We start from the raw sequence: 22,675 nt of genomic DNA, 5'->3' as shown, positions 1-22,675 counted from the left end.
TGTGAGAATTCTGTGAAAAGGACCTCCAAGAGTCAGCACGGAAAAGAGCTCCACTTTAGGACCTAGCTAATGCAGAGCTGAAGCAAATAGAGACAACGAATATCTCTAAGAGTTGTTTTATATACTTAGTGAAGAGAGTTTTTTGTCTTGGGCTAGTTTTTCCATACCACAAGACAAATGTGCTGTTGCAGCTTAAGAGCCCCAACATTTAGTAAATGATCTCTGCAATGGCCAGTGTTTAGTTAAGAATGGGATAGTCCCAAAGGTCCTGTGTCTAAATCAGGACAGGAGAAAGGCACGTTTGTGGTGACTAGACCTCTGCTTCCATTTGCTACTTTCCACCTGCTATTATTATGAAATCTTTCATTAGTGCTATATTTTATTTAAGAAAGAATACCTTCCAATTTTAATGGGAAAACTTTGGGATGGCCCTTTTGAGGTTTAATTCTTATGGCAAAACAGGTCCCCCCAAAATGAATTGAGTGTAAATGGGCAGACCAAAAAGTTTTTTGAGCAAAGAACAAGTCATTACAGATAGAGGGTGTAGCAGAAAGTGTGGGAGAAAACTGATGATAATATGACAGATAGGGTGGGCAACAAATGAATGGAAGCAGTTGGAACAAAAGGCTGTCACAGGTGGAAAGAGATAGAATCCAGAAGTTTGATAGACTGGATAATTGGTTTGCAGATTGAATTATATTGGGTAGAGAGATTCTGGATCTGCAGAGTGAATTCTGGTGTGTTTGGGATAGAATCGAGTGAATAAGATCCTTTTTTTGATTCTTGTTAAAAGTTAGTTTGTGTGTATTGGTTTTGAGTTTAGTTTCTACAGGCACTTGCATTTTCATGCAGCTGACTCATTTTTGTTCTGCCATTCAGTTCCTTTGTATGCCTAGAGGCAATTCTGGTGCCTCCTCAGTGAGTACTTTTTTTTTTCCTAGCTGGAAGAAAATGCTGTGGTAGTTATTAGCAATAGGCACAATAAGTGTCCTAGATTGTCTTTTGTTTCTTTTTGAAATGTCCCTGGAAAGCTGAGGAAGAGAGAGAGAGAGAGAAAGGAATATTTGGCGGTTGTACAAATGAACTTTTTTTTCTTCCCCCAACTATCTTAAAACAAAGTTACTTGTTTTAAAAGTGACCTAGAAGTGAACTTGCTACTGGCATTTAAAATTAAGCCGCCTGAAAAAGCTAAGAGGCACACACACTGTTCATACGTACCACGCTGTTTATCCTGTCCTGTTGGTTATAGATAATAACCCCTATATGCTATTACCTAGCATCATATTTTCAGCATTTTGTAGTTAGTGCTACGTTAGTAATGAATTTTCTTGATATCCGTAATAACTCGTTTCCTAGAAACTAAAAAAAACTTTACATAAATTTACGTACTCATTGTGACTCATCATTCATTAAATGATGATCATAAATCATTCTCATCATTCATTAAGTGAAATACATGGCAAATGATAGGAATTCCATATTACTTGTCATGGGGAAACCCAGGTGTCATACCAGAAAAGGCCGTCCCAGGACACATATGTGGCAGTAGGATCCAGGGCTCTTAACTACCATTCGGATGCTGTCCATATCCTTGTCCCTCAACAGTAACATCCACCACTGCAGTGCTCATAAGACCCTCTTTAAATATCCTTTTCTCTAGTATACTTTATCACCTAATCCAATCTCTTTTGGCAAAATGTGTCCTTTAGTACTGATTCTGACTTTATACGCCTTCTTTGCATTTCTATGGTTTTCTGCAAATTGTGACTAGTTAATAGTCAACATTGAGCAGCTAGGTGGCTCAGTGGATAGTTCAGATGCTGTCTTAGACACTTAGTAGCTGTGTGAACCTGGGCAAGTCATTTAATTTCTGTTTGCCTAAATCCACTGGAGAAGTAAATGGCAAACCACGCCAGTATCTTTTCCAAGAAAAGCCCATGGACAGTATTGGCATGCTGTGGTCCATGAGGTAATGAAGAATTAGAACAACTGGACAACAACAGGTAATGAATGATGTAGACGCCACAAAATTCTGGACACAAGTTGCTTTTTAAAGGAAGAAAATTAAAAGCCTCTTCTGGTTAGTCCAAAGGTACCCAGCTAGAAATGTTTTTAAAATGCAAATTTTGGAGGCTTTGTTTTCTAGATACATGCTTAGCCTTACAGTTTTATATTATGTTATGGCTGGCATCACAAAGTAAATCTCTGTAAAGAAAATGAGTTTCTTCCTAAAACCTCCATCAAGTTTCATTAAAAGAAGATAAACAGGTAAATAACAGGGAAAATACGGTTAATGTGGAAAGGCCCTAGGAATTTTCACTTTTCTTTTGTATTGATTACCACCAGGTGTCAGCATAGTCTGTTCCATAGGCATTTTGAGAATGAATGAGCCAGAAAATATTGAATTGCTTATTAATGGCAATGATTAATAGACAGGGTCGGTAAGTTTAACTTATAAGGTTAGCATTGGGTTTTGGAGGAGGGTATTGCTGAAATTCAAAGCTTCTAGCTTGTTAATAATGTTGGTTGCTGCATTGAAATGGAAAGTGTTTCTATTAATACTATAACCTATATTTCATTTTGATCTAATATAGTCCGGTGTCCAATATACTGTAGCATTTGATGCCTGGCTCAATTTTATCCACTTACATACTCCAATTATGCTGAAATACTATTGTTGTTGTTACTGCAACTACTGCTGGTGCTATCGCACGTATTATCATATATAATTTGCAAAATGTCACATTTAGGATTCTTTGTTTTAAAATTTTAGTAATTGAATAAAATAAGCAGATTTAAGATCACTTTCTGAAGGTTTGAAGTATACTTGTTTAGAAAATGCACGATGTGAGGCAGCTAGGTGGCGCAGTGGATAGAGCACTGGCCCTGGAGTCAGGACCTGAGTTCAAATATGCCTCAGATACTTGACACTCACTAGGTGGGTGACCCCGAACAAGTCACTTAATCCTGATTGCCTTGCTGCCCCCCCCCAAAAAAAAATTAAAAAAAAGAAAGTGCAAGAGGTTTAAGCATACGCCTTCTAGAATCAAATTCACTTTTTAACTTATTCTGATCTGTGTAGATGCTTGGAGGTATCGTTTTGGAAGTGAAAAGCCAGACTTTAAAGTAGTGCTCAGAGTGAAAAGTAACTTCTATAAAAACTGGAATTATGTCATAAAACCACTCTAGGCAACATACCACTGTCCTCGTCTATCCTTCTCAGTAGATGAAGTTCTCTAAGATCCCTTCCAGCTCTAAAATTCTGTGACTTTAATGCAGTGGCACCCTAGATAATTTCAAATACCACTGTGTTTTTGTTTCTAGGTCATTTTAAAAAGAAACAAAACAAATTTTGTGTGACAGCTTTTTTTTAAAATCCTTCCACATAATTACATAATAACCTTGGTCAGGTTTCTTCTGGGCTTCTGATCCTGTCCCTGAGGTACAAAAGAATTCATTTTTAATAACATTTAAGTGCCTACGGTGGGATTTAAAAACAAAAATTAAAGAAGTCTCCAACCTCAGGATGCTTATGTTCTGCTATGGAGAGAACTGTACACATACACACACACACACACACACACACACACACACACACACACACACACACACACACACGGTAGGAAATAAAGCAATGGAGAGATCAGAAAAGTTGTTCTAGGAATATTTGAGGAAAGGGAAGGCACTAATATTTATATTTGCAAAGACTTCATGGTGGTTAGGCTTTGAAGGAATATAGGCAATTTGAAAGGCAGAATTGAGGAAAGGGGATGCATTCTAGGTATTGGGAATATCATTTGTGATTGCATTGCAATGGGAGATGGACCATCACTTTTAGGAAACAGCTTGACTTAGAAGTGTTTGTGAAGGAGAGTAATATGAAAGAAGATCAGAAAGGCAGGCTGAATAGTGGAGCCCAAGGGCCAGGCTAATTTAACAATTGAGTTCAAATGAAGAACATTTATTAAGCAACTACTTTGGGCAAGGCACCATACTAGGTTGGACAAAGAATTGAACGAATTTCCTTCAAGGAGTGTACATTTTATTAGATAAAGAAGAACATAAAATGATACGAAATGGATTATGGACAGGGGATAGAGCACAAACAGGACAGGCTTTCTGAAAGAGGGAGGTGTTGAGTGGAACTTTGAAGGAAGCTAGGGATTGATTCTGTGAGGCAGAAGGGAGAGGAGCATAGAGGAAATTTGGTCATGAACTCTTCTTCTATCCATAGGTCACACAAGTAATTTCTGCCATGTTCTGCTGTTGCTTGTGGTATCCCCATTTATGTCCAAATCATGGGCCCACTTTGGACTTCTCTTGGTATATAGTATGAGATACTGGCCTATGCCTAGTTTCTTCAAGACTGCTTTCCAGTTTTCCCAGGAGGTTTTGTCAAATAGTGAGTCTTTCCTAATAGCTTGAATCTTTGGGTTTGTCAAACACTAGTGCTCATTTCCTTCTTTATATTGTATCCTAACCCATTTCATTGATCAGCCACTCTATTTCTTATCTAATACCAAATTATTTTGACAATTACAATTTTGTAGAATAGATTGAGATCGGATACTGCTAGGATACCTTCCTTCTTATTTTTTTCATTGATTCCCTTGATATTCTTGAACTTTTGTTCCTCCAGATGAATTTCATTAATCTTTTTCTAGCTCTATAAAATAGGTTTTTGGTGATTTGACTAGTATGGCATTGAATGAGTAAATTAATTTAGATAGTATTGTAATTTTTATTATTTTGGCTCAGCCTACCCATGAGCAATTAATATTTCTCCAGTTTTTAGGGCTGTCTTTATTTGTGGGAAGAGTGTTCTGTGGTTGTATTTATGCATATCATTCCTATGTGTGTCTTGGTAGGTAAACTCCCAAGCATTTTATATTGTCAGTTATTTTAAATGGAATTTCTCTCTCTCATAGAGAAAATTTGAAAGGCAGAAATGAGGAAGAGGGGTACAAGCTAGGTATAGAGGAGAGGCAAAGAGGATGGTAGTGAGAATGCCAGGGCTGGAATATAAAGTATGTAAAGAGAGGAGAGTAATGTTCAATAAATTTGGAAAGATGCACTGGAGCCAGGTTGTGAAGGACTTTAGGAGCAAAACAGACTAGATTGTATTTTATTTTAGAGGTAGCCGCTGGAGCTTCTTGAGGAGGGGAATGAGATGATTAGACCTATGCTTTAGAAAGATCAATTTGGAAGATGCATAGATGGATATTGCAGAGGGGAGATGTTGTTGCAGGGAGCCCAATTAGGAGGTTATCTCAGTAGTCCTTGCAAGAGGATATGAAGGCCAACTTGTGGTGTAAGTGTAGAGAAAGGGGATGGATGTGAGATGTTACAGAGATACGACCAAAAAGACTTGGGAGCTGCTCAGACATGAAGGGTGAGTGACAAGTCGATATTGCCTGTGAGGTTGCAAATCTGGGTGGTTGGAAGGATGATTGATGTCATCAACAAAGAAGAAAGTTAGAAAGACACAAGGGTTTGTGGGTGAGTTGTCTTTGGAACATATTGCATTTAAGATGCTAAGGTGACATGTAGTTGGAAATGTCCAATATACAGCTGGTGACATGAGACTAGATTTCAGAAGATAAATGAAGGTTGAAAGGAGTTAATGTTTTGTCTTAGAGGCAATAGGGAGCCTTGGAAATTTTTTGACATGGTCAGACCTGTGGGTTGGGAAGGTTATTTTGGCAGATCTGTGGGTATTAGCTCAGAGACAAGGAGACAGGAAACGATTACAGTAGGTTAATCTAAGCAAGTGATGATGAGGCTGATGGAAAGGTTAACCATGATACCTCTTCCTTCAGGACTAGAGCCAAAGAGCAAAGGATGGGAGATAGATAGTAAATATCTTGAGAAATGGACTAGGGTATGAGGAGAGATCACATACATGGCCTTGATTTTCTCAGTAAAGATGGAGATAAGGCAATTTGGTTGGGAGAAAATGGGCTTGAGGAGAGAGGAAGTAGTTTGGAACAACTTCTGGGGGAAGGGCAATAGAGAGCCCAAGGAAGAATAGAAGGACTGCTGTGCAGCAGTGAGACTCTGGAGAATATAGATAGTGTAGATAATTCAAAGTAGAGGCCTGGTAAGATGTGAATGTGGTAGTAGAACAAGAAGGCAAGGGAATCAAGGGTGGACAGCATCTAGGGGGCCGAGTGAGCACAGCATAGGGCTGACGGAGAAGGTGAGAGAGGCTGGGAACGGTGTTGAAGACAAAGAACAGATTTAGGAGGAGTGAGATGGTGGGAAATAGATAAGAAGGACAGGAGATTATGATCAGAAAGGGCCATTTCCTAGGTCACTATCATGAAGTAAGCCCTTCGGGTCTGAGTCCCTCAGAGTGTAGATGCCCCAAGGCATGGGGTCTCTAATGGAGGTGAGGCTAGTGGGCCCTCTGGTGCTTGCAAGCCTCAATGCATCAGAATTAGGGGCCAGGGGAGTAATAGAAGGTGATAGCAAATTCAAACTCAAGGCAAGTAGCCAGCCCAAGGCCCTGAGAAATATGTAGCCAGTATTTCTCAGGAACCCAAGGACTTCATTCTAAGGATCCCACTGAGATATGCTTCATATTTTGAGAGGACCAACCTAGGGCTATGTATGTCTGCAACTTGCCCAGTAGATTACTGCATTTTGGAATCAGAATATTCAAGTTCAAGTCCCAGCTATACCATTCACTTGGCAGGTGATCTTGAATAAAATACATGACCTCTCTGAGCCTATTCTCTCCTTTGTAAGGTGGGAAAAATAATATTTGCACTGTCCAGTTAACAAGGGGGTTGTGAGGATCAAATAATAGAATGTTTATCCAATGATCTGCAAATGGTCACTTGCCATACAAAAGGAAGTCCGCTGCCTTTTATATTTCTACCATTGTGTTCACTCATAGACAGTGAAATCCCAATTGGGATAATCACTAAAATTGAGTAAGGAGTAGAAACACAATGGAGAAAGATGGTAGAAGAATTCAACAAAATTTTTTTTACCAGTGAATGGAAGTGGAAGGCAGTTTTAGATTTTAGTACCAGACTTAATGTTTTAATTCTCTTCTCTGTTTTATCATATCCCTCCATGCTGTGAAATTTGGATTATTTTTTAATCCTACCTTCTTATTTTTGTAGTTCTGGGTATTGAACTGATTATGCAGTACTCTATTGTTGATTTCTCTCTCCTGACTTTCCTCTAGGGATCAAGCTGTGCTTTCCAAACATCCCCTTTAATCCTCTTATCCAGGGAAAGGTAACAGAGGTGCTCACACCTATCCATCAGGACCTAGCTAAGACTGACATTTGACAGTCTTTTGTAACTGGGCTACATAGAACAGGAAGCTTGGAGGTGAAAGTATCCATTACCCATCAGCCATCCCTCCAGCCAGCTATCTCAGATGACACGGGTGCTTTTAAAAAGGGGCGGGGGGGTGGGGAGTAGGGGAAGAATGTACATACACATTTAAAAGTCTAGACACTGCCTATGGAAGAGAATAGAAGCTAAGTTAGCTGTTGGCTGTCACCTGGAATCACACAACTGTGAAGTGCTGAATCACGCCCAGAGCTCAAGGACACAGAGGGCTTTTCTGAGTGACAGGCCCACCCCTGCAGCTCTCTGTAGTGAAAAGTTCAGTTCAGAGCACTAACAAACTCTCTTCATTGCCATTCCTGCTTTGAAGTAAGTTACTGTTAACACAGGGAGCTTCATAATAAATATAGTTATATGTGTGGGCTCTTATTTTCTTTTTAAGTTATACGTAATTATTACTGTTTCTCACTCCCTAACTCTGCCACCTTCAGTATATAATGCAGTGGTCATTAGGAGATTAGGCATTTGATATTAGGCACAAATACACACCTGATAGTGTTCTTGTAGCTTTAGATAAAACTCTTTGTTGTTTAGAAAATGATGGCATAGCCCCCGGTATCTTTTCTGTGTTCTTATACCTTCCTGGCATATACTCTTTGCTCTAGTGACATTGGCCTCCTCCATCTTTGCCTCTGGGCATGTTCTGCCTAGTGACCTCCCAGGCTTCCTTTAAGTCTCAATTAAAATCTCATTTTTTACTGGAAGCCTTCCTCAATCCCTCAATTCTAGTACCTTCTTTCTGTTAATTATTTCCTTTTTGTCTTGTATGTGGCTTGTTTTGTCTATATCTGTTTGTACATTGTCTCTCCCTTTAGATGACTGTATGCTCCTTGAGGGCAGGAACTGTCCTTTCCCTTTTTTTGTGTCCCTAGCATTTGGCATAGGGCCTGGCATATAGCAGGTGTTTAATAAATGTTTATTGATTGAAAATTTTTAAAGAACATAGATTTAGAGCTGGTTGAATGGCTGAATCCATAGAATAGTCGTTAATGGTTTGATGGCTTGATGGCATCTTGGAAAGTCTTTAGTGGAATGCCCCAGGGATCTGTCCTTAGGCCTGTACTATTTTAACATTTCCCCCAATGACTCGCATAAAGAGTAGAAGGCATACTTATCAGTTTTGCAAATGATACAAATTAGAGGAGATATAGGTTAGTAGCTAATGGTCTCAAAATTATCAGGCTAGAACATTGGGCCAAATTTAATACAATAAAACTTAATAAGGATGAAAATCAAGTTTTACATTTGGTGCCAAAAAAATCAACTACACAAGTACAGGATCAATTAGGCATAGATAGAATAGTAGTTTCAGCTGAAAAAAAAGGGGGGGGAGGAATGTTTAAGTGGATTCTAATCGCCATGTATATATAGGAATAATAGGGTAGTAGATAGGGAGGACATTGAACTTGGAGTCAAGGCTAGGGTTCAAATTCTTCTTTATTCATTTAATAACTGTGTGTCCCTGGGTAAGTCATTTAACTTCTCTTCGCTTTAGTTTCCTCATTTATAAAATGAGAAAATTGAACTCAATGCCCTCCTGGGTTTCTTCTAGTTCTAAATCTCCTTCTAACTGGCTGTCACAAAGACTTGGCGCCTGATGATATGGCATCCATGGCCACCCTTTCCAATACCAGCTGTACTGTCACTCATACTTATTTATTGACAGCGTCTGTGGGAAACTTGGAATTCTCCTTGCTCCATACTACCCCTTCTAGACTCTGACTTTGCTACCATCATTCAGTTACCTTGTCTCTTTTGAGGTTTATTCAATCCATATTTATCACCCAATCAAGATAATGGTAGCTATTATTTACTAATTCCCAGGAGACTGTGCTTCCTCATGAGTTGAGTAACTGGTTCAGTCTTTCCTCCCCAGCTCTTGCTCTCATATTAGGAGTCTTTAATACATATAGTGTATTAAACACTTAATTAACTCTTAATTAACTCCTCACCACTTCCACTCCACTTCCATGTTCATGAATTCCTTTATCTGATCATATTTTATCATTCCATCTTTCTCTGTCCTCTGATCTCTACTCCTGTTTTGCATCCTCACTGTAACCTCCAATCCTTCCATCTCTCAGTTATTTCTTAGGTGATCATTCTCGCACTGGCTATACTCCCTTCCCTTCCCTATTTTGACCTCTTGGTGAGCCAGTTCTACTGCACACTGTCCTTTACCCTCAATCCCTTGCCCCCTTATTTTATTGATCATTTTTTGTCAAGCCCCTGCCTTGGACAGTAAAGTGCTGCCTCTGTTTCCTAATCATGTGCTGCCAATGGAGTAAAAGAAAGCAGGTCCACTACAGATTTGTTACCTTACTTCAGCAAGGCAGCCCTTTTATGCCTCCCTAATTAATTCACTCCCCCACCTTCCATACTACTCCCTCTTCCTACTCTTTCAGTTGAGAACCTTGCCATATATTTCACTGAAAAAATTTAGATCTTTCACTCAGAGTGCCCTTGCCTCCCTCCTCATCTCTCATCTCACCTCATCCCACTGAAATGTCTTCCTCCACTATCTTCCTCTTCACTCGTTTCATGTGAGAAGGTGGGTTTTCTTCTCAGGACAAACCCTTGGTCCCATTCCATCTTGTCTTCTCCAGCAGATTACTCTATCATCCTCACTCTCTCACTACTCTTTGATCTCTGTCTGCTGGCTACTTCTCTGCTGCTTAACAAATACTCCCGTGTCCACCCATCTTCATTTGATCCGTCAATCCCCATTAGCTATCATCCCACATCTCTTCCCTTCTCTTGAGGAAGCCATCTACAATAGATGCCTTCCTTTTCCTCTCTTCTAAACTCTCTGAAGTCTGGCTTCAGACCTCCTCATTCAGCTGAAACTGCTCTCTCCTAATTTATTAATGATCTCTTGACTGCCAGATCTAATGACCTTTTCCTAATTCTCATCCTTCTCGACCTCTCTGTTGATCACCCTACTTCTCTCTAGATTTTGTGACACCTCTCTCAGCATTTTTTTCCAGTCTCCTTTACTGGATCTTCATTCAGGTTGAGAACTCTAATTATGGTTATTTCCCAAGGTTGAGGCTGGTCCCTCTTCTCTTCTGCCCTTTCCTTTTCCCCTCCCCCTTTTCCTTCTCCTTCCCAAACCTATCTTCTGCAAGACACTGTCTTATCCCTCACAATGCTAACGTTTTTCCTCTGAGGGTCTCTCCAATTTACTGCACATTTATCTTGTTTATCCATAGTTGTTTACATGTTGCTCCTCCTAGTAGGGATCCTTGAGAACAAGGACTGCTTTTGCTCTTCTTTGTATCCCCAGCACTTAACTCAATGCCCGGCACATAGTAAATGTTTAATAATGTCTACTTCACCAGATCTGTGATCTATGATAAGTTAGCAATGAGATATTGCAGCCAAAAAAGCTAATGCGATCATAGTTTGCATTGAGAGAAAGTGTTCAGGACTGAGGTGAAAGTCCTACTGTCTTTTAGCACAGTCAGACATCGGTAATAACTGTGGTTAGTTCTTGATGCCACCTTATGAAGAACACTGATCAGCTAGACAGTGTTCAGAGGATGTGACTGAGAATGGTGAAGAGCTCAGAGGTCATGACGTGGTAAAATCAGTTGAAAGAACTTACGTGTTTAATCTTGAGAAAAAGAAGGCAGTATAGTTGTCTTCGATTATTTAAAGGACTGTCATCAGGAAAATGGCAATAGTCTTACTCAGCTTGACTCTGGAAGGCAGATCAAAGGGTGGGTAGAATTTTTAGAGGCATGGTTAGGCTTAATGTAAGGAAAGACTTGTGGGATGAGCTCCTAAGGAAGTAGTGGGCCTCCCCTAACCAGAGATCTTCTGGCAAAGATCAGATGACCACTTGTTGGAGGTGATGTAGAGGGAATCTTGTTCTGGTATGGATGGAATTAGATCAGCATTCTCCAAGCTTTTTGGATTTGACACCTCTCTTAGTAAAATGTTTAAGCATATGCCCCTAACGTGTACATTTACTTATTTATAAATTCTATGTATAACTAGTCATAATTATGTACATATGAAACACACAAACAGAAACATTTAAAGGAATACATAAGGATAAAATTTGCTGTTGTTCATCCTTCATTTTCAAAGAGGACCAATGACATCACAATAAGCTATCATCCCAGAATCAATAGGGAATCGCTGAGTCTTATTGAGTAGAAGAGCAATGTGGTGCTTTAGGTATGGCCTCATTTTGGCAACTGTGTAGAGCAGAGGCAGAAAACAGTGGACAACACTCCCAAATGGGTAAACAAGATTAAAATGCAAATGGGAAATATTTAACAAAATAAAACCACAATAGAACACAGAAATGTTAATATGTGGTTTTCTAAGTCAGGATGGGCAACTGGGTGGAACAGTGGAGGCAGGAAGACCCGAGTTCAAATATGGCCTCTGACACTTACTAGTAGTGTGACCCTGGGCAAGTCACTTAACCTCTATTTACCTCTGTTTCCTTATCTGTAAAATGAGATGGAGAAGAAAATGGCAGACCACTGCAGTACCTCTGCCAAGAAAACCCCAAGTGGGGTAATGAAGAGTCAGACACAACTGAAAACAACAAAAATCAAGATGCTCCTGCAGGTATCCTTACATAGGGTTTGATGGCCCCATTTCTGTTTGAGCTTGATACCACTGGTATAGAGGATAGACTGGAAAAGGCAAAGAATTGAGGCTGGGAAACCAGTTAGGAGACTGTTGCACTATAGTGACCATACACAGTGATGACTACCTGAACTTAGATTGTGGGAGCAGACTGAGTAGGATCAATGTGAGAGACAGAGATGGAAAACTGGCAATAGCTGGAAGCAAACCAGATGTGTAGACAGAGGCAGGGTGAGGAGTAATGAGGAACTGAAGATGAACCTTGGTGGTACCCTGGACAGCAACAGGGAAAGTTTAAAGATTGATGGGCTAAGGAGACCCAACATCTAGGTGAGGTGGGGGGAAGTTGGGAGCTTGCCTAGGAGGAGCAGAATTAGGGAGTCTTGGGGGACAAGCTCCATTATCACAGCAAGGGTAGGGCAGCCACTGTTTTCCCACCTTACCCTCCAGTTGATTGATCACACACCCACTGGGGTCAGTCCACAGTACCCTAGGGTACCCTTTCTCCAGAGACTCCTGGATTAGGTGACCTCTTTTGAGCTCCCTTCCAAAGCAAATTCTATAAGCTGGTAACAGTGATAGTCTCCCTTTCATTATTGCTTTTTAACTATTAGTTTTGCCTAGTACCAGTTTTGCAAGAAATAGTTTTCAGGACAAACCATTTTTATATTATTGTATCACATAGGGGAACCAACCCCCTGCTAATTATTTTTTTTGTTTTTTCAGATTTTTTTAAGCTTTTATTTAGTATTTTATTTTCCCCCAGTTACATGTAAAAACAATTTTTAACATCCACTCCCCACCCCCACCCCATCCCACTGAGAAGGCAAGCAATTTGACATAGGTTACCCCTTGCTAATTTTTTTAAGAAGATGCAATCCGAGTCCTCTCACAAAGAGAGGACACAAGGAGCCCACACTCATCAGTATCTTTGTTTATTGTCACTGCTTCTTAAATGTTTTCTACAAAGTAAAAACAAAGTACATAGACTTTAAATAGCATAGATTTGAAAAGTAAACCTTATATTGTGACATTTAGGATTTCAAGAGCTTGTTCAGGCACATTTTTACCTATAGGCACATAGAAAAGATGAGGCTGTAACTGAGGTGACTTGCTGTCTTGGCAATGATATAATCAATCAGTTTCCTGGTGAGGTAGGGAAAAGTAGCAGTAGACAGAGGCCAAGAATAAACATACAGTCAAGTCTATTGTTCAAAAGCTGATTATCTAAATTGTGGATTTTCCAGGTTCTTTGCTTCTTGTTTTCCTCCCACTGCTTACCTTTTAGGCATTTCACTGCTCATTAGCACCTATTGCAGAGGTGGTAGGGGTAGGGAGAAGTATAAATCGTTTTTCTACTTGTCAGCAATTTCTTTTTTAAGGTGAAGAACGTAAAAACACTGTCTAATGAGGTTTTTGGATTATTGGTAGATTTCACGTTTCCATGTTCTCCCTGTACTCTATTTGTGTGGAATTGATGGTTCCTGACTACACCAAGCAAATGATAAAACTTGTCAGTCATCCTCTTCCTTCACTGACACATCCACCAGAGAGAAAGTCATCTTGAGGCAGATTTCTAATGCTTGGCCCAGGACTAGCAGATGTCCAATTATTTGCCAAGAAGTGGAGAGCGACTTTGCCGAGGCTTCCTCTTTCATCATGGTCATTGTCCTGATCAGATCACCTTGCACTTCCATTATCCTGAGGATTCTAATGCAGTACACAGGCATGAAATCATAGAACACCCCTGTAAGAGAAGGCACTGCCTTACTTGTTTCACAGGCTAGCTGGGAAATGGTGCTGATTCTCAAGATGGCAGTGTTCTAATCAACTGGACAGATTCTTCTCTACTTTGGCCATTCCTGTGCTTGTGGCCTTTCCTATGGAGAAACCATAAATTTGGGACCAAATAACTCCCCTTCAGCATGATGGAATACTGATTCCTTTGCTTCCAATACTACAGATTTTTTTCCCTTTCTGTTCAAAGATCATGTTTTCCTGATGGGAAATCTGTTAACTGTCAAAGGAGAGAGAGCTTGGCTTGTAAAAGAACACTTCTCTTCTTATCACCCCCTCCTCCCACCTCCCTCCCCTCCCTTTTCCTCTATTGGGAATGTGAAGAGGCTTTTTAATACTAACCCATAAGGGATGGCATATGATTTGATGGTAAATATCCTACAGCCCTGGGCAATGTTCCAAACCCTGCACACAGCTCTTGTACTTTTAGGCAGCAACACTTCACATTTGGAGCCCTGGCAGAAAAAACACCCTTCTAGCAATTAAAAAAAAATAGTTCTCCCATTAGGAGAAAATCAGCAACGTTGTGGTTTACCAGTGGCTTGTCCTAGATCAGTTACTCTCTTATACAGCAGCCACTCTGCACAGCTGTGACATAGATCACTTTGTGGGACTATACATAACGTGCGTGCGTGCGTGCATGTATGTGTGCGTGCGTGTGTATGTATCTCACAGCAATATAATGCAGAAGGGTCTCGAAAAAGGCTTAACTCCATATCCACGACCTTCTCTCCCCTCCTTGACCTGAGTTTTCAGATGAGTGTTTTTCCATCTTCTTGGGAAAGAATCAAAATAATGTTTTCAAAGGTGAGAAGGCACAATGGTTTAAAGGATGGTCATCAGAAACTGAAAGGAAGGAAAGGAAATGATGCTTCTACTCAGGATTGTGTTCATTAGCTGCTCTGGTAAGGAAGAGACTTCACACTTCTGCATGATAATCAATTTGCAGCTGCCAGTGGTGATTTCTGACTTTCAGGAAGAAATGTTCCCCAGCCAGGGGAAGGATTAGGCTCTGGTCCCAAACCCCCCTGGAGCAAAGGATGATGTTTCTGTTCTCTCCTGTTCACCCACAGTCATCTCCTGTCAGCATCCCTTTATTAGCTGGGGACCATCTTCTGGGGAGTGGACTGTGAAGAGTCAATAGCACTTTTTCCTGATGGCTAATGCTGCATGAGCCTGGAAAGTTGCATTGTGAGACATTCATTAACTGGTTTATAATTTTGACCCTACATATTTGAAGCCATACCAGGGAGAACTGCTGCTAACAATACCATTTTAACTGTGCTTTAGGTATATGTTATTTTAACGACTCAATTCTGGTAAAGCCTTTGGGAGCAGGGAATAGAATAAACCACATTTATCAGAGCAATAAATGTGTATATACATTTTACCTCCCTGTCTGTGGGGGGAAAAATATGCCTACATTTGTACTTTTCTGCAGATGTGGTCATAAGAGTATCGTGATCTGTTCTGCTAGCATCTGGAATTTTTAAAGCTAGATATCAACAACTCAGTGACTTTACTTTTTTTTCTGCTAAACATGATAATTCTAATAAATTCCATATATACATACATGTGCATATCTTGAATATTACTGCATAAAGTAGCTTCCCAGGAATTCAAAACTTATCAACAAATATTCATATTTATCCACAATTATATCAAATTGCACAATTAAGGAAAAAAAAGCCCTAAAGTATTCATAGTGCATTAAGTATCACAGGTATGTCCCACAGAGAACACACAATTTACACGTGGCTTGTTTTTTCAGTGTTGGGGGAGTCAGGCAACACAAACTTGACTGTGGTTTTCTTCTCCCAACCTCTTCTGATCCGTGCCAGTCGACATCTAAGACAGGGTAAGAGAAACAGTCCTTTGGCTAAAATAACCGCGCACGGCACCAGCAGCGTAAGTGTGAAGGTGGGAGGTAAATAGAACTTATAGCGGCTCTCTTCAAAGGCCCTTGTCCAGCCATAGGTGAGCGTGTGAAAGGTAGTGATAACCAGGGCCAGGAAGCCGAGAGTGGACTGGGGGGAAATAAAAAGAAGACATATCAGCTGGAAATGTCTGTTTCAAATATTTCTATCCTTTGCAGCAATAAACCACACGAATGACTATTCTGTTTAATCTGATATCCCTGCATGGTCTGGCCTGCTTATAGGCCCATCTTTCATCCTCTCCTTACCCCAGAATTGATTCACAGGATGGTCAGAGAATGTGGACTCAATTCATTCTAACAACTGGAGAGAAGCATTATAAAGTTAAAATTTTCAGGGAAATGTTGTTATATATTGCTATTATAAAACCAGGTTTAACTATCCATCTTCTTAGTCCCTATAAGAAGTCTACGTGATCAGTGGCCTAAGAGACCTGGGTTCTAGTTTTACTACTGAGAATAACAATGACCCTGAACAAGTTGCTTTATCTCTCTAGACCTCAGTATCTTCCTTTGCAAAATGAGGATGACATCTGTCCTACATACCTCATGGGGGTACTGGTGAGGATCAAGTGGGATAATTTTTGTGAGTGAGTTTTTGAAAGGAAAAGCTACCATCTCTAAGTGTAAGGTGGTATTACAGTGTATGAAATGCAAAAGAATAATAACTTACAAAGTAGTGTGCAAGTTAAAATGTTCTCTCAAATAACCCTAGTATTTAATTTAAAATGTCATAAAGAGTCATATCACATGAGGCAGAATTTGTAATTTCAGGATCTTAAGGTTTGGGAATACCTTTGATCTTTTTAGAAATGGCATTTTTTTGCCCTGTAAATTTGTTTGGTCTTGTTTCAATTCATTCTTGACTTGGGTTTGGTTCACAATTCCCAGGTTTTCTGAGTTTCTCTGTATCGGATTCTCATTTAGTTCACTCAGGCTAGAAGGACCTTCTAGTTACACCAATGTAACTACTAGTATGGGTGGGCCTCACACCTAGTGAGTCATGATTACTCTAAAGGTTGCTTTTAAAACATTTTTTTTTTGCAGAGGGAAGCAAATCTTCTGACATAATTATAACTGTGAGATGTTATCAAAGAAAACATTTTAGCCCCAAGTGAAATAGGATGCTTACTACAAAAAACATTCTCAGTCCCTGAGAAGTAGGTTAAAGTCTTAGCTGATTTGGCATTAGGAGAAAAACAAATCTAAAACTATTATATACAAAGGAGTGGATTTTGGGGTGCCCTTGTCCAGGTGACATAATAAATTAAAATTTTCCAACTTCTCCTTTCCCACTTCAGGGATCCAACAATCAAGACAACCATTATCTAGAAGGCTAGGTAGTGCAGTAGAGGGAGTCCTGGCCTGGAGTCAGGAAGGCTTGAGTTCAATTCCTTCTTCCTTAGACTGTGTGATAACAGCACCTACTTCACAATGTTGTTAGACTCAAACAAGACACCAGGTACAGTGCTTTGCAAACCTTAATGTGCTATATAGATGTTAGATGTAGTCACTAACATTAAATACATTTAAAAAACCCACTGGACGCTCGTGTGCTTGGATACATAGGCAATCTGTAGGCGAGGCCTAACCCAGTGCGCCTGTTTTGAACACTTTTGTTAGTTCCCTGCCCTTTGATTTACATTCCTGAGTCTAAAGTTAAGCAGCCATTCTGAGTTCCTCATTTGTAAAATGAAAAGTTGTTCTGGGATAGTATGGAGAAGAACTGCCTATCAGCAGCAGTCAGGTCCTCTTGGTTCATATATCAGGTGTCTACTATGAGCTCTCAAGCAGCGAAGAATGGCAGGAAATGTTGGTTTGTTTCTCATTGTTCACGGAAGGGGTGGGCATGACTAGGAAGTGTGTAATAATACTCCGGCTGTAATAATACCTTAGATTAGTCATGTAGCCTCTTGACTTTTAAATCCCAACATAAGGCCTGGGTAATTTGTTTCTCCAGATCTTATTTTGGCGGGCATGGGGGGTGGGGCTCGTTTCCTTCCCTGTAACAAAGCAAAAGTACTAAAACAGCCAAAGAAGACTGAGAGAAGAGAAGGTGTGCTGTAAGACAATAACACGATCCTACTCGGGCTATTTTTGTTAAGTTTGTTACCAAAAAAAAAGAAACACCTGGGCAATGAAGCTGACTCAATTACTCTAGTCTTTGGCACAATTTGCTCAAAAAACACCCCTTGCGTTTATGGTCATTATCTGTCATCACTGAAGCCTAGTAGCTGCAAAGGGTGAAGGTCAGTGGGAGTTCCTTGAGTTTTGGGGAGGTGACCACAATAAAACCCTGAAAATGCTTCTGTGTCACAGGCTGGGACAACGCATATGTTGTCCATTTGAACTACTCCTCTTTGTGGTTTGCTTAAACACTAATTAAAAGGTCAAATAACCCTGGGAACAAAAGGACAATTATAAGCATAGATCATCTCAATTTAACCCAATATTTTGACATCTTAATAGTTCCTAAAGAATACAAAGTTGTCAGGTAAATAAAATATCTGATAGCAATCTGGATTTTTGTTACTGATGGATATCAGTAACAAAAATTTTGCTTCCTTCAAAGCACATCTTTGGTGCCACCTCCTGAAAGAGGCCTTAACTGTTCTGTCCTTTTTCCTCGGCTCCCCGCCCCACGCGAGTCACTTTGTGTTTACTCTGTATGTATGTGGATGCACTTACAATACCCACACACACGAATGCAAGCTCCTTCAGGAAAGAGATTGATTTGTTTCTGTGTTTATACCTCCAATGTTTAGCCTAACCCCTGGCATGTAGCAAGTCTCCAACAATGCTTATTGAATAGAAAATAAGGTATTTATGTAGTTAGTGTAGTGGAAAGAACACTGGTTTCAGAGACAGGATATCTCTCTGGTACTTATGTTAAACCTATAACCTTTTCTCCAATTACTGTTTCTTTGCACCTCAGTTTCTTCTGAGAAATTATAGAAACTGAGAATTATAAAATGTGAAGCTGAAAGGGAACTAACTGCTCAGAGGCCACCAAGTCTAGGCTCCTCATTCTGTAGATAAGGAGACAGGCACAGAGATGGTCAAATTTAAACTTCAGGAAGAGTCATGGGCGGCTAGGTGGTGCGGTGGATAGAGTGCTGAGCCTGAAGTCAGGAAGACTCATCTTCCTGAGTTCAAATCTAATCTCAGTTCAAATCCAGCCTCAGACACATATTAGCTGTATGACCCTGGCCAAGTCACTTAAAACCCTCTTTGCCTCAGTTTCCTCATCAGAAGGAAATGACAAACTATTCCAGTATCTTTGCCAAGAAAACCCCAAATGGGGTCACAAAGAGTCAGACGTGACTGAACAAAAAAAGTCACACAGCTAATAAGTTGTCTAGGTTGGGATTTGAAGTCAGGTCTGCTAGACTTCAATTGTCAGGAATGCTTAATTCGTGGGAAGTTTTGAGGAAACTCCTTTGCAAACCTAAATATGCTTTAGACATGAGGGATTTGCATTCTCTCCCTTTCTGGACATTTTATTGTGTTATAGGGCACCATTGGGTGGGCAGGGGAAATATATGGAATTGAAACTCAAATCAACTTGTTTAGCTCTTGGTTAACAATACTATGTGATTTGGGAGTGCCTGGGGGATTCACAGATCCTATATCCCAGGTCAACATTCAGCAGAGGCAGGATGTTCATGTTTTGTTCCTAAAAATAAAAGGTAAGCTCTTATGCCCACTCTTTACAAAAGTGTCTCTCCCTGCTACAGTGTTGAAATTTTATTATTCTCCCTTTTCAACATGTAGAGTACAACCTGGCAGAACTCGGAAGCCGCAGCCGGTTGTTGCTAACACAATCAAATCCTCTGGCTTTCTTCAGCAGCACCAGTCCACGATATGTCATCTACGCCTGCTTAGAGGAACAACTTTCTGCTGGGGGAGGAACCTGCAGTCTATTTTAATTGTGGATAAATCATGTACCACGGGATACTGTGGTCTGAAACAGAAAAATCCTGGAGTCAGGTCCCAGAGGGAAGGATTAGTGGTAGATAAATAAAATTCCTTTTTTTCCCCTCAGTTCTTAAACTGGCAGACATCACAGCTCCGAGAGCCTCTCTAGAGATTCTAAGCTGGAGGAGGCGAGGTGTTTGCCTGCTGTATAGAAGTTGTAGAAATAATTTTAAATCACTGAATTTATTTTATTATTAAGAGTCATTAACTAGGCACTGCTTATTTTGATTCTGTTAGCATACTATAAGTTGGTTCGCTCTTGGGTCTGCACAAAGCCCAGCAGGTGCCCAGCCAGCATTTGTGGACCATGATGATGATTCTATTTGTGGTGCCACTGCAGGCCTGCTAAGACATGATAGAACAGATTCCATTCCTGGAAAAGTACATTTTGGGTGCCGTCCAAAGAAAGAGAGGGTCCCTGCCAAAGGAACCTCACAGGCTAGCCGGAGAGACAGCGTACGCTGAAACAAATGAAACAATTAGAGAGAAATATAGCATCTGAAGCTAGCATTTAAATGCTGGTGTAATAGGGTGCTACATGGGGTGACAGGAAGAGCACTGGACAAGTAAAGGGATCTGGGTCCGAATGCTGTTTTCACCACGTGGTGGCTATGGGATCTTGGATGAGTCATCTAATTTCTGTGGGCCAGTCTTCTCATTGGTGAAACAGGGATACTGATACCTGCATTACTTATTTCACAGGATTGTTGAGGAAAGCTTTTATGTAAACCTCAAAGTGATTTATGTTACAGACAACTGGAGAATAGAGCAACATGCTTTTGATGGACCTCATAGATAGAAGGCTTCTCTGTAATGGGGCAGGTTGCAATCTATCTTGTATGATTCATATACCTCCCTGGCATAAATCTACCGCAGATTATCTACCCAATGTGCTGAAGACCTTCCTTTAAGTCTTCCAATATTTTGTGGGTACCACTGTGGCACCATTTATTTGTTATCCCTTGTTCCTCCTAGTAAGACTAGCCCACCTATTTTTTTAAAAAAATAGTTTCTGGATGATAGTGCCACTTCTTACATACATGTTATTATTAGTAATTAAACTTATGAGGTGATTCAAAGCCCAGGGAGAATATTTTTATTAAAAATTATAAGTTTTTATGTCAAGGAACAGCTTGAAGTCACTGAAAGCAGTGTTTTATCAATACAATCTAAGCCATTCTCTTCTCTTGGTTAAACCTGGTCTTATTAGCTCATTGTCCATCTGCAGTGTCTGTCTAAAATGTATGTGATTACAGGCCAAGTCAACAGGCTGTTCACTCAAATGCACATAATAATTTGGACAATGTGCTTTCTTCATCCACTTAGTTTTTTCTGTGTAGATTGTTAGGCTGATTTCTTTGGAATAACCATGGATCACACTGAGAAGGCTACATAAAGGGCTTGATGTAACAAGCACAATGTCAATTAGGAATTGAAGCATCTGGAGGGCATCACCATCTATAGGGAATTCCTCTACCTTTTGGGATTTTATGCATAGTTCTTGGCACATATTAAGTGCTAAACAAATGCTTTTTAATTCATTTTCATTAAGTATGCCCTCAATATGTGTTTATCATTCTCATATACAGATCATTATGTAGATATATAGATCATTCTCATAAAGAATTCTAAGCCATACCTCCTATACTCCATCCTCCTTATCCCCCTATGCCCCAGAACCTGAACCTGGCCCCTGGTATTTGACAAGTAAACCCGATCTTGCCCAGAACCAGGTCTCCACCTCACTTTCTGGCCGTTTCCAAACTAGACAACCACATGTATTCTACCTCACCTCCCTTCTAGCTCCCCTTCATGGGCTGTCTTTGCCTATTAGCAGGCAGGGACTGTCTTATTTGCTTGTATTTGTATACCCAGTATTCAGTACAGTGTCTAGATTAGTAAATTCTCTATCTCTCTCTCATAAAGATTTTAGAGAGAAGAAAGTATTCACATGAGTTGCTAATTCCTGGTGTCTTCTCTATTGCCTTCTGTTTTTGAGTAAAAGTTATTGCTCTAGTAGAATATAAGTTCCTTCAGGGCAGGAACTATTACATCTTTTTACCTTCAGTGCCTAGCTCATGACTTCGTACATTGTAGGTATTGAATACGTTTATAGAGTTGAATTTAATTTGTTATTTTTCCATTATTTTGGCATCTTCCTCTCCTAAAGGTGCAGATTTCAGAACTGATTCTTTAGTGCCTTCAGAGGCAGAGTAGACAGAACCCTGGGCCTGGAGTCAAAAAAAACTTGAGTTCAAATCTGTCCTGAGACACGTATTAAGCTAGGCCAAGTCACTTAACCTCTGTCTGCCTTAGTTTCCTCAATTATAAAATGGAGATGGTAATATTGTCACCTACCTCCCATGGCTGTTGTGAGGATTAAATGTGATAACATTTGTAAAGTGCTTAGCATGTTATCTGGCACACAGTAGGCGCTACATAAATGCTTGTTCCCTTCTTCCCAAACTGTCACCCTCTGACAATTTTTTTCTTTTTGTACTTGGTTAGGTTGAGATGTTGCTCTTGACTTCACCTTTTTAGGTGTCATTTTTATTTCCTCGTGTTGCAATCTGTCCCTCTGAGGTGTTGGAATTCAGTCCTATGTTATTGCTCCCACTTTGTAGGTAAAAAGTCACTCTTGGTCCCACAGCTTGTTAGTGGTAGAGCTAGGACTGCGTTGCAGGACTTCTGGGTCCTAGGCCAGTAGTGTTCCTCCATTTTAACATTTAGAGACATTGATTCGTAGGACTAGAAGGGATCTTAGAGATCATCTCTTCTAACTTATTTTGTTTTATAAATGAAAAAACTGAGGCCCAAAGAGGGTCTTCAATACTTTGGCCAGGGTTACACTCATATGTTTACCTGTTTTAAGTTTTTGTCGAATTTCTGCCAGAATGCCAGCGCTGTGTAGTGGAAAGACCACTGGATGTGGAATCAAGAGAGAAGTGAGTTTGAATTCTACCTCTAAGGCTAACCATGTGACCCCAG

General features: G+C 40.1%; 1 protein-coding gene across 4 annotated transcripts in view; it reads right to left on the bottom strand.

Annotated features, from left to right (window-relative positions):
* Nucleotides 1-12,894: 12,894 nt before the first annotated feature.
* The window catches only part of STEAP3 (STEAP3 metalloreductase), a 72,307-nt gene continuing 62,526 nt past the window's right edge, over nt 12,895-22,675 (bottom strand). For all 4 annotated transcript variants that reach the window (XM_036743413.1, XM_036743414.1, XM_036743415.1 and 1 more), the window contains exon 5: nt 12,895-15,800. In XM_036743413.1, the coding sequence (XP_036599308.1) occupies nt 15,522-15,800 (279 nt within the window). In that variant the 3' untranslated portion in view covers nt 12,895-15,521. The remainder of the gene's footprint in view (nt 15,801-22,675) is intronic.

Source organism: Trichosurus vulpecula, chromosome 2, assembly GCF_011100635.1.
Source record: "Trichosurus vulpecula isolate mTriVul1 chromosome 2, mTriVul1.pri, whole genome shotgun sequence".
Classification (NCBI taxonomy): Eukaryota; Metazoa; Chordata; class Mammalia; order Diprotodontia; family Phalangeridae; genus Trichosurus; species Trichosurus vulpecula.
The sequence above is the reverse complement of the archived record's forward strand: the minus strand, read 5'-3'. Positions and strand labels throughout refer to the sequence as shown.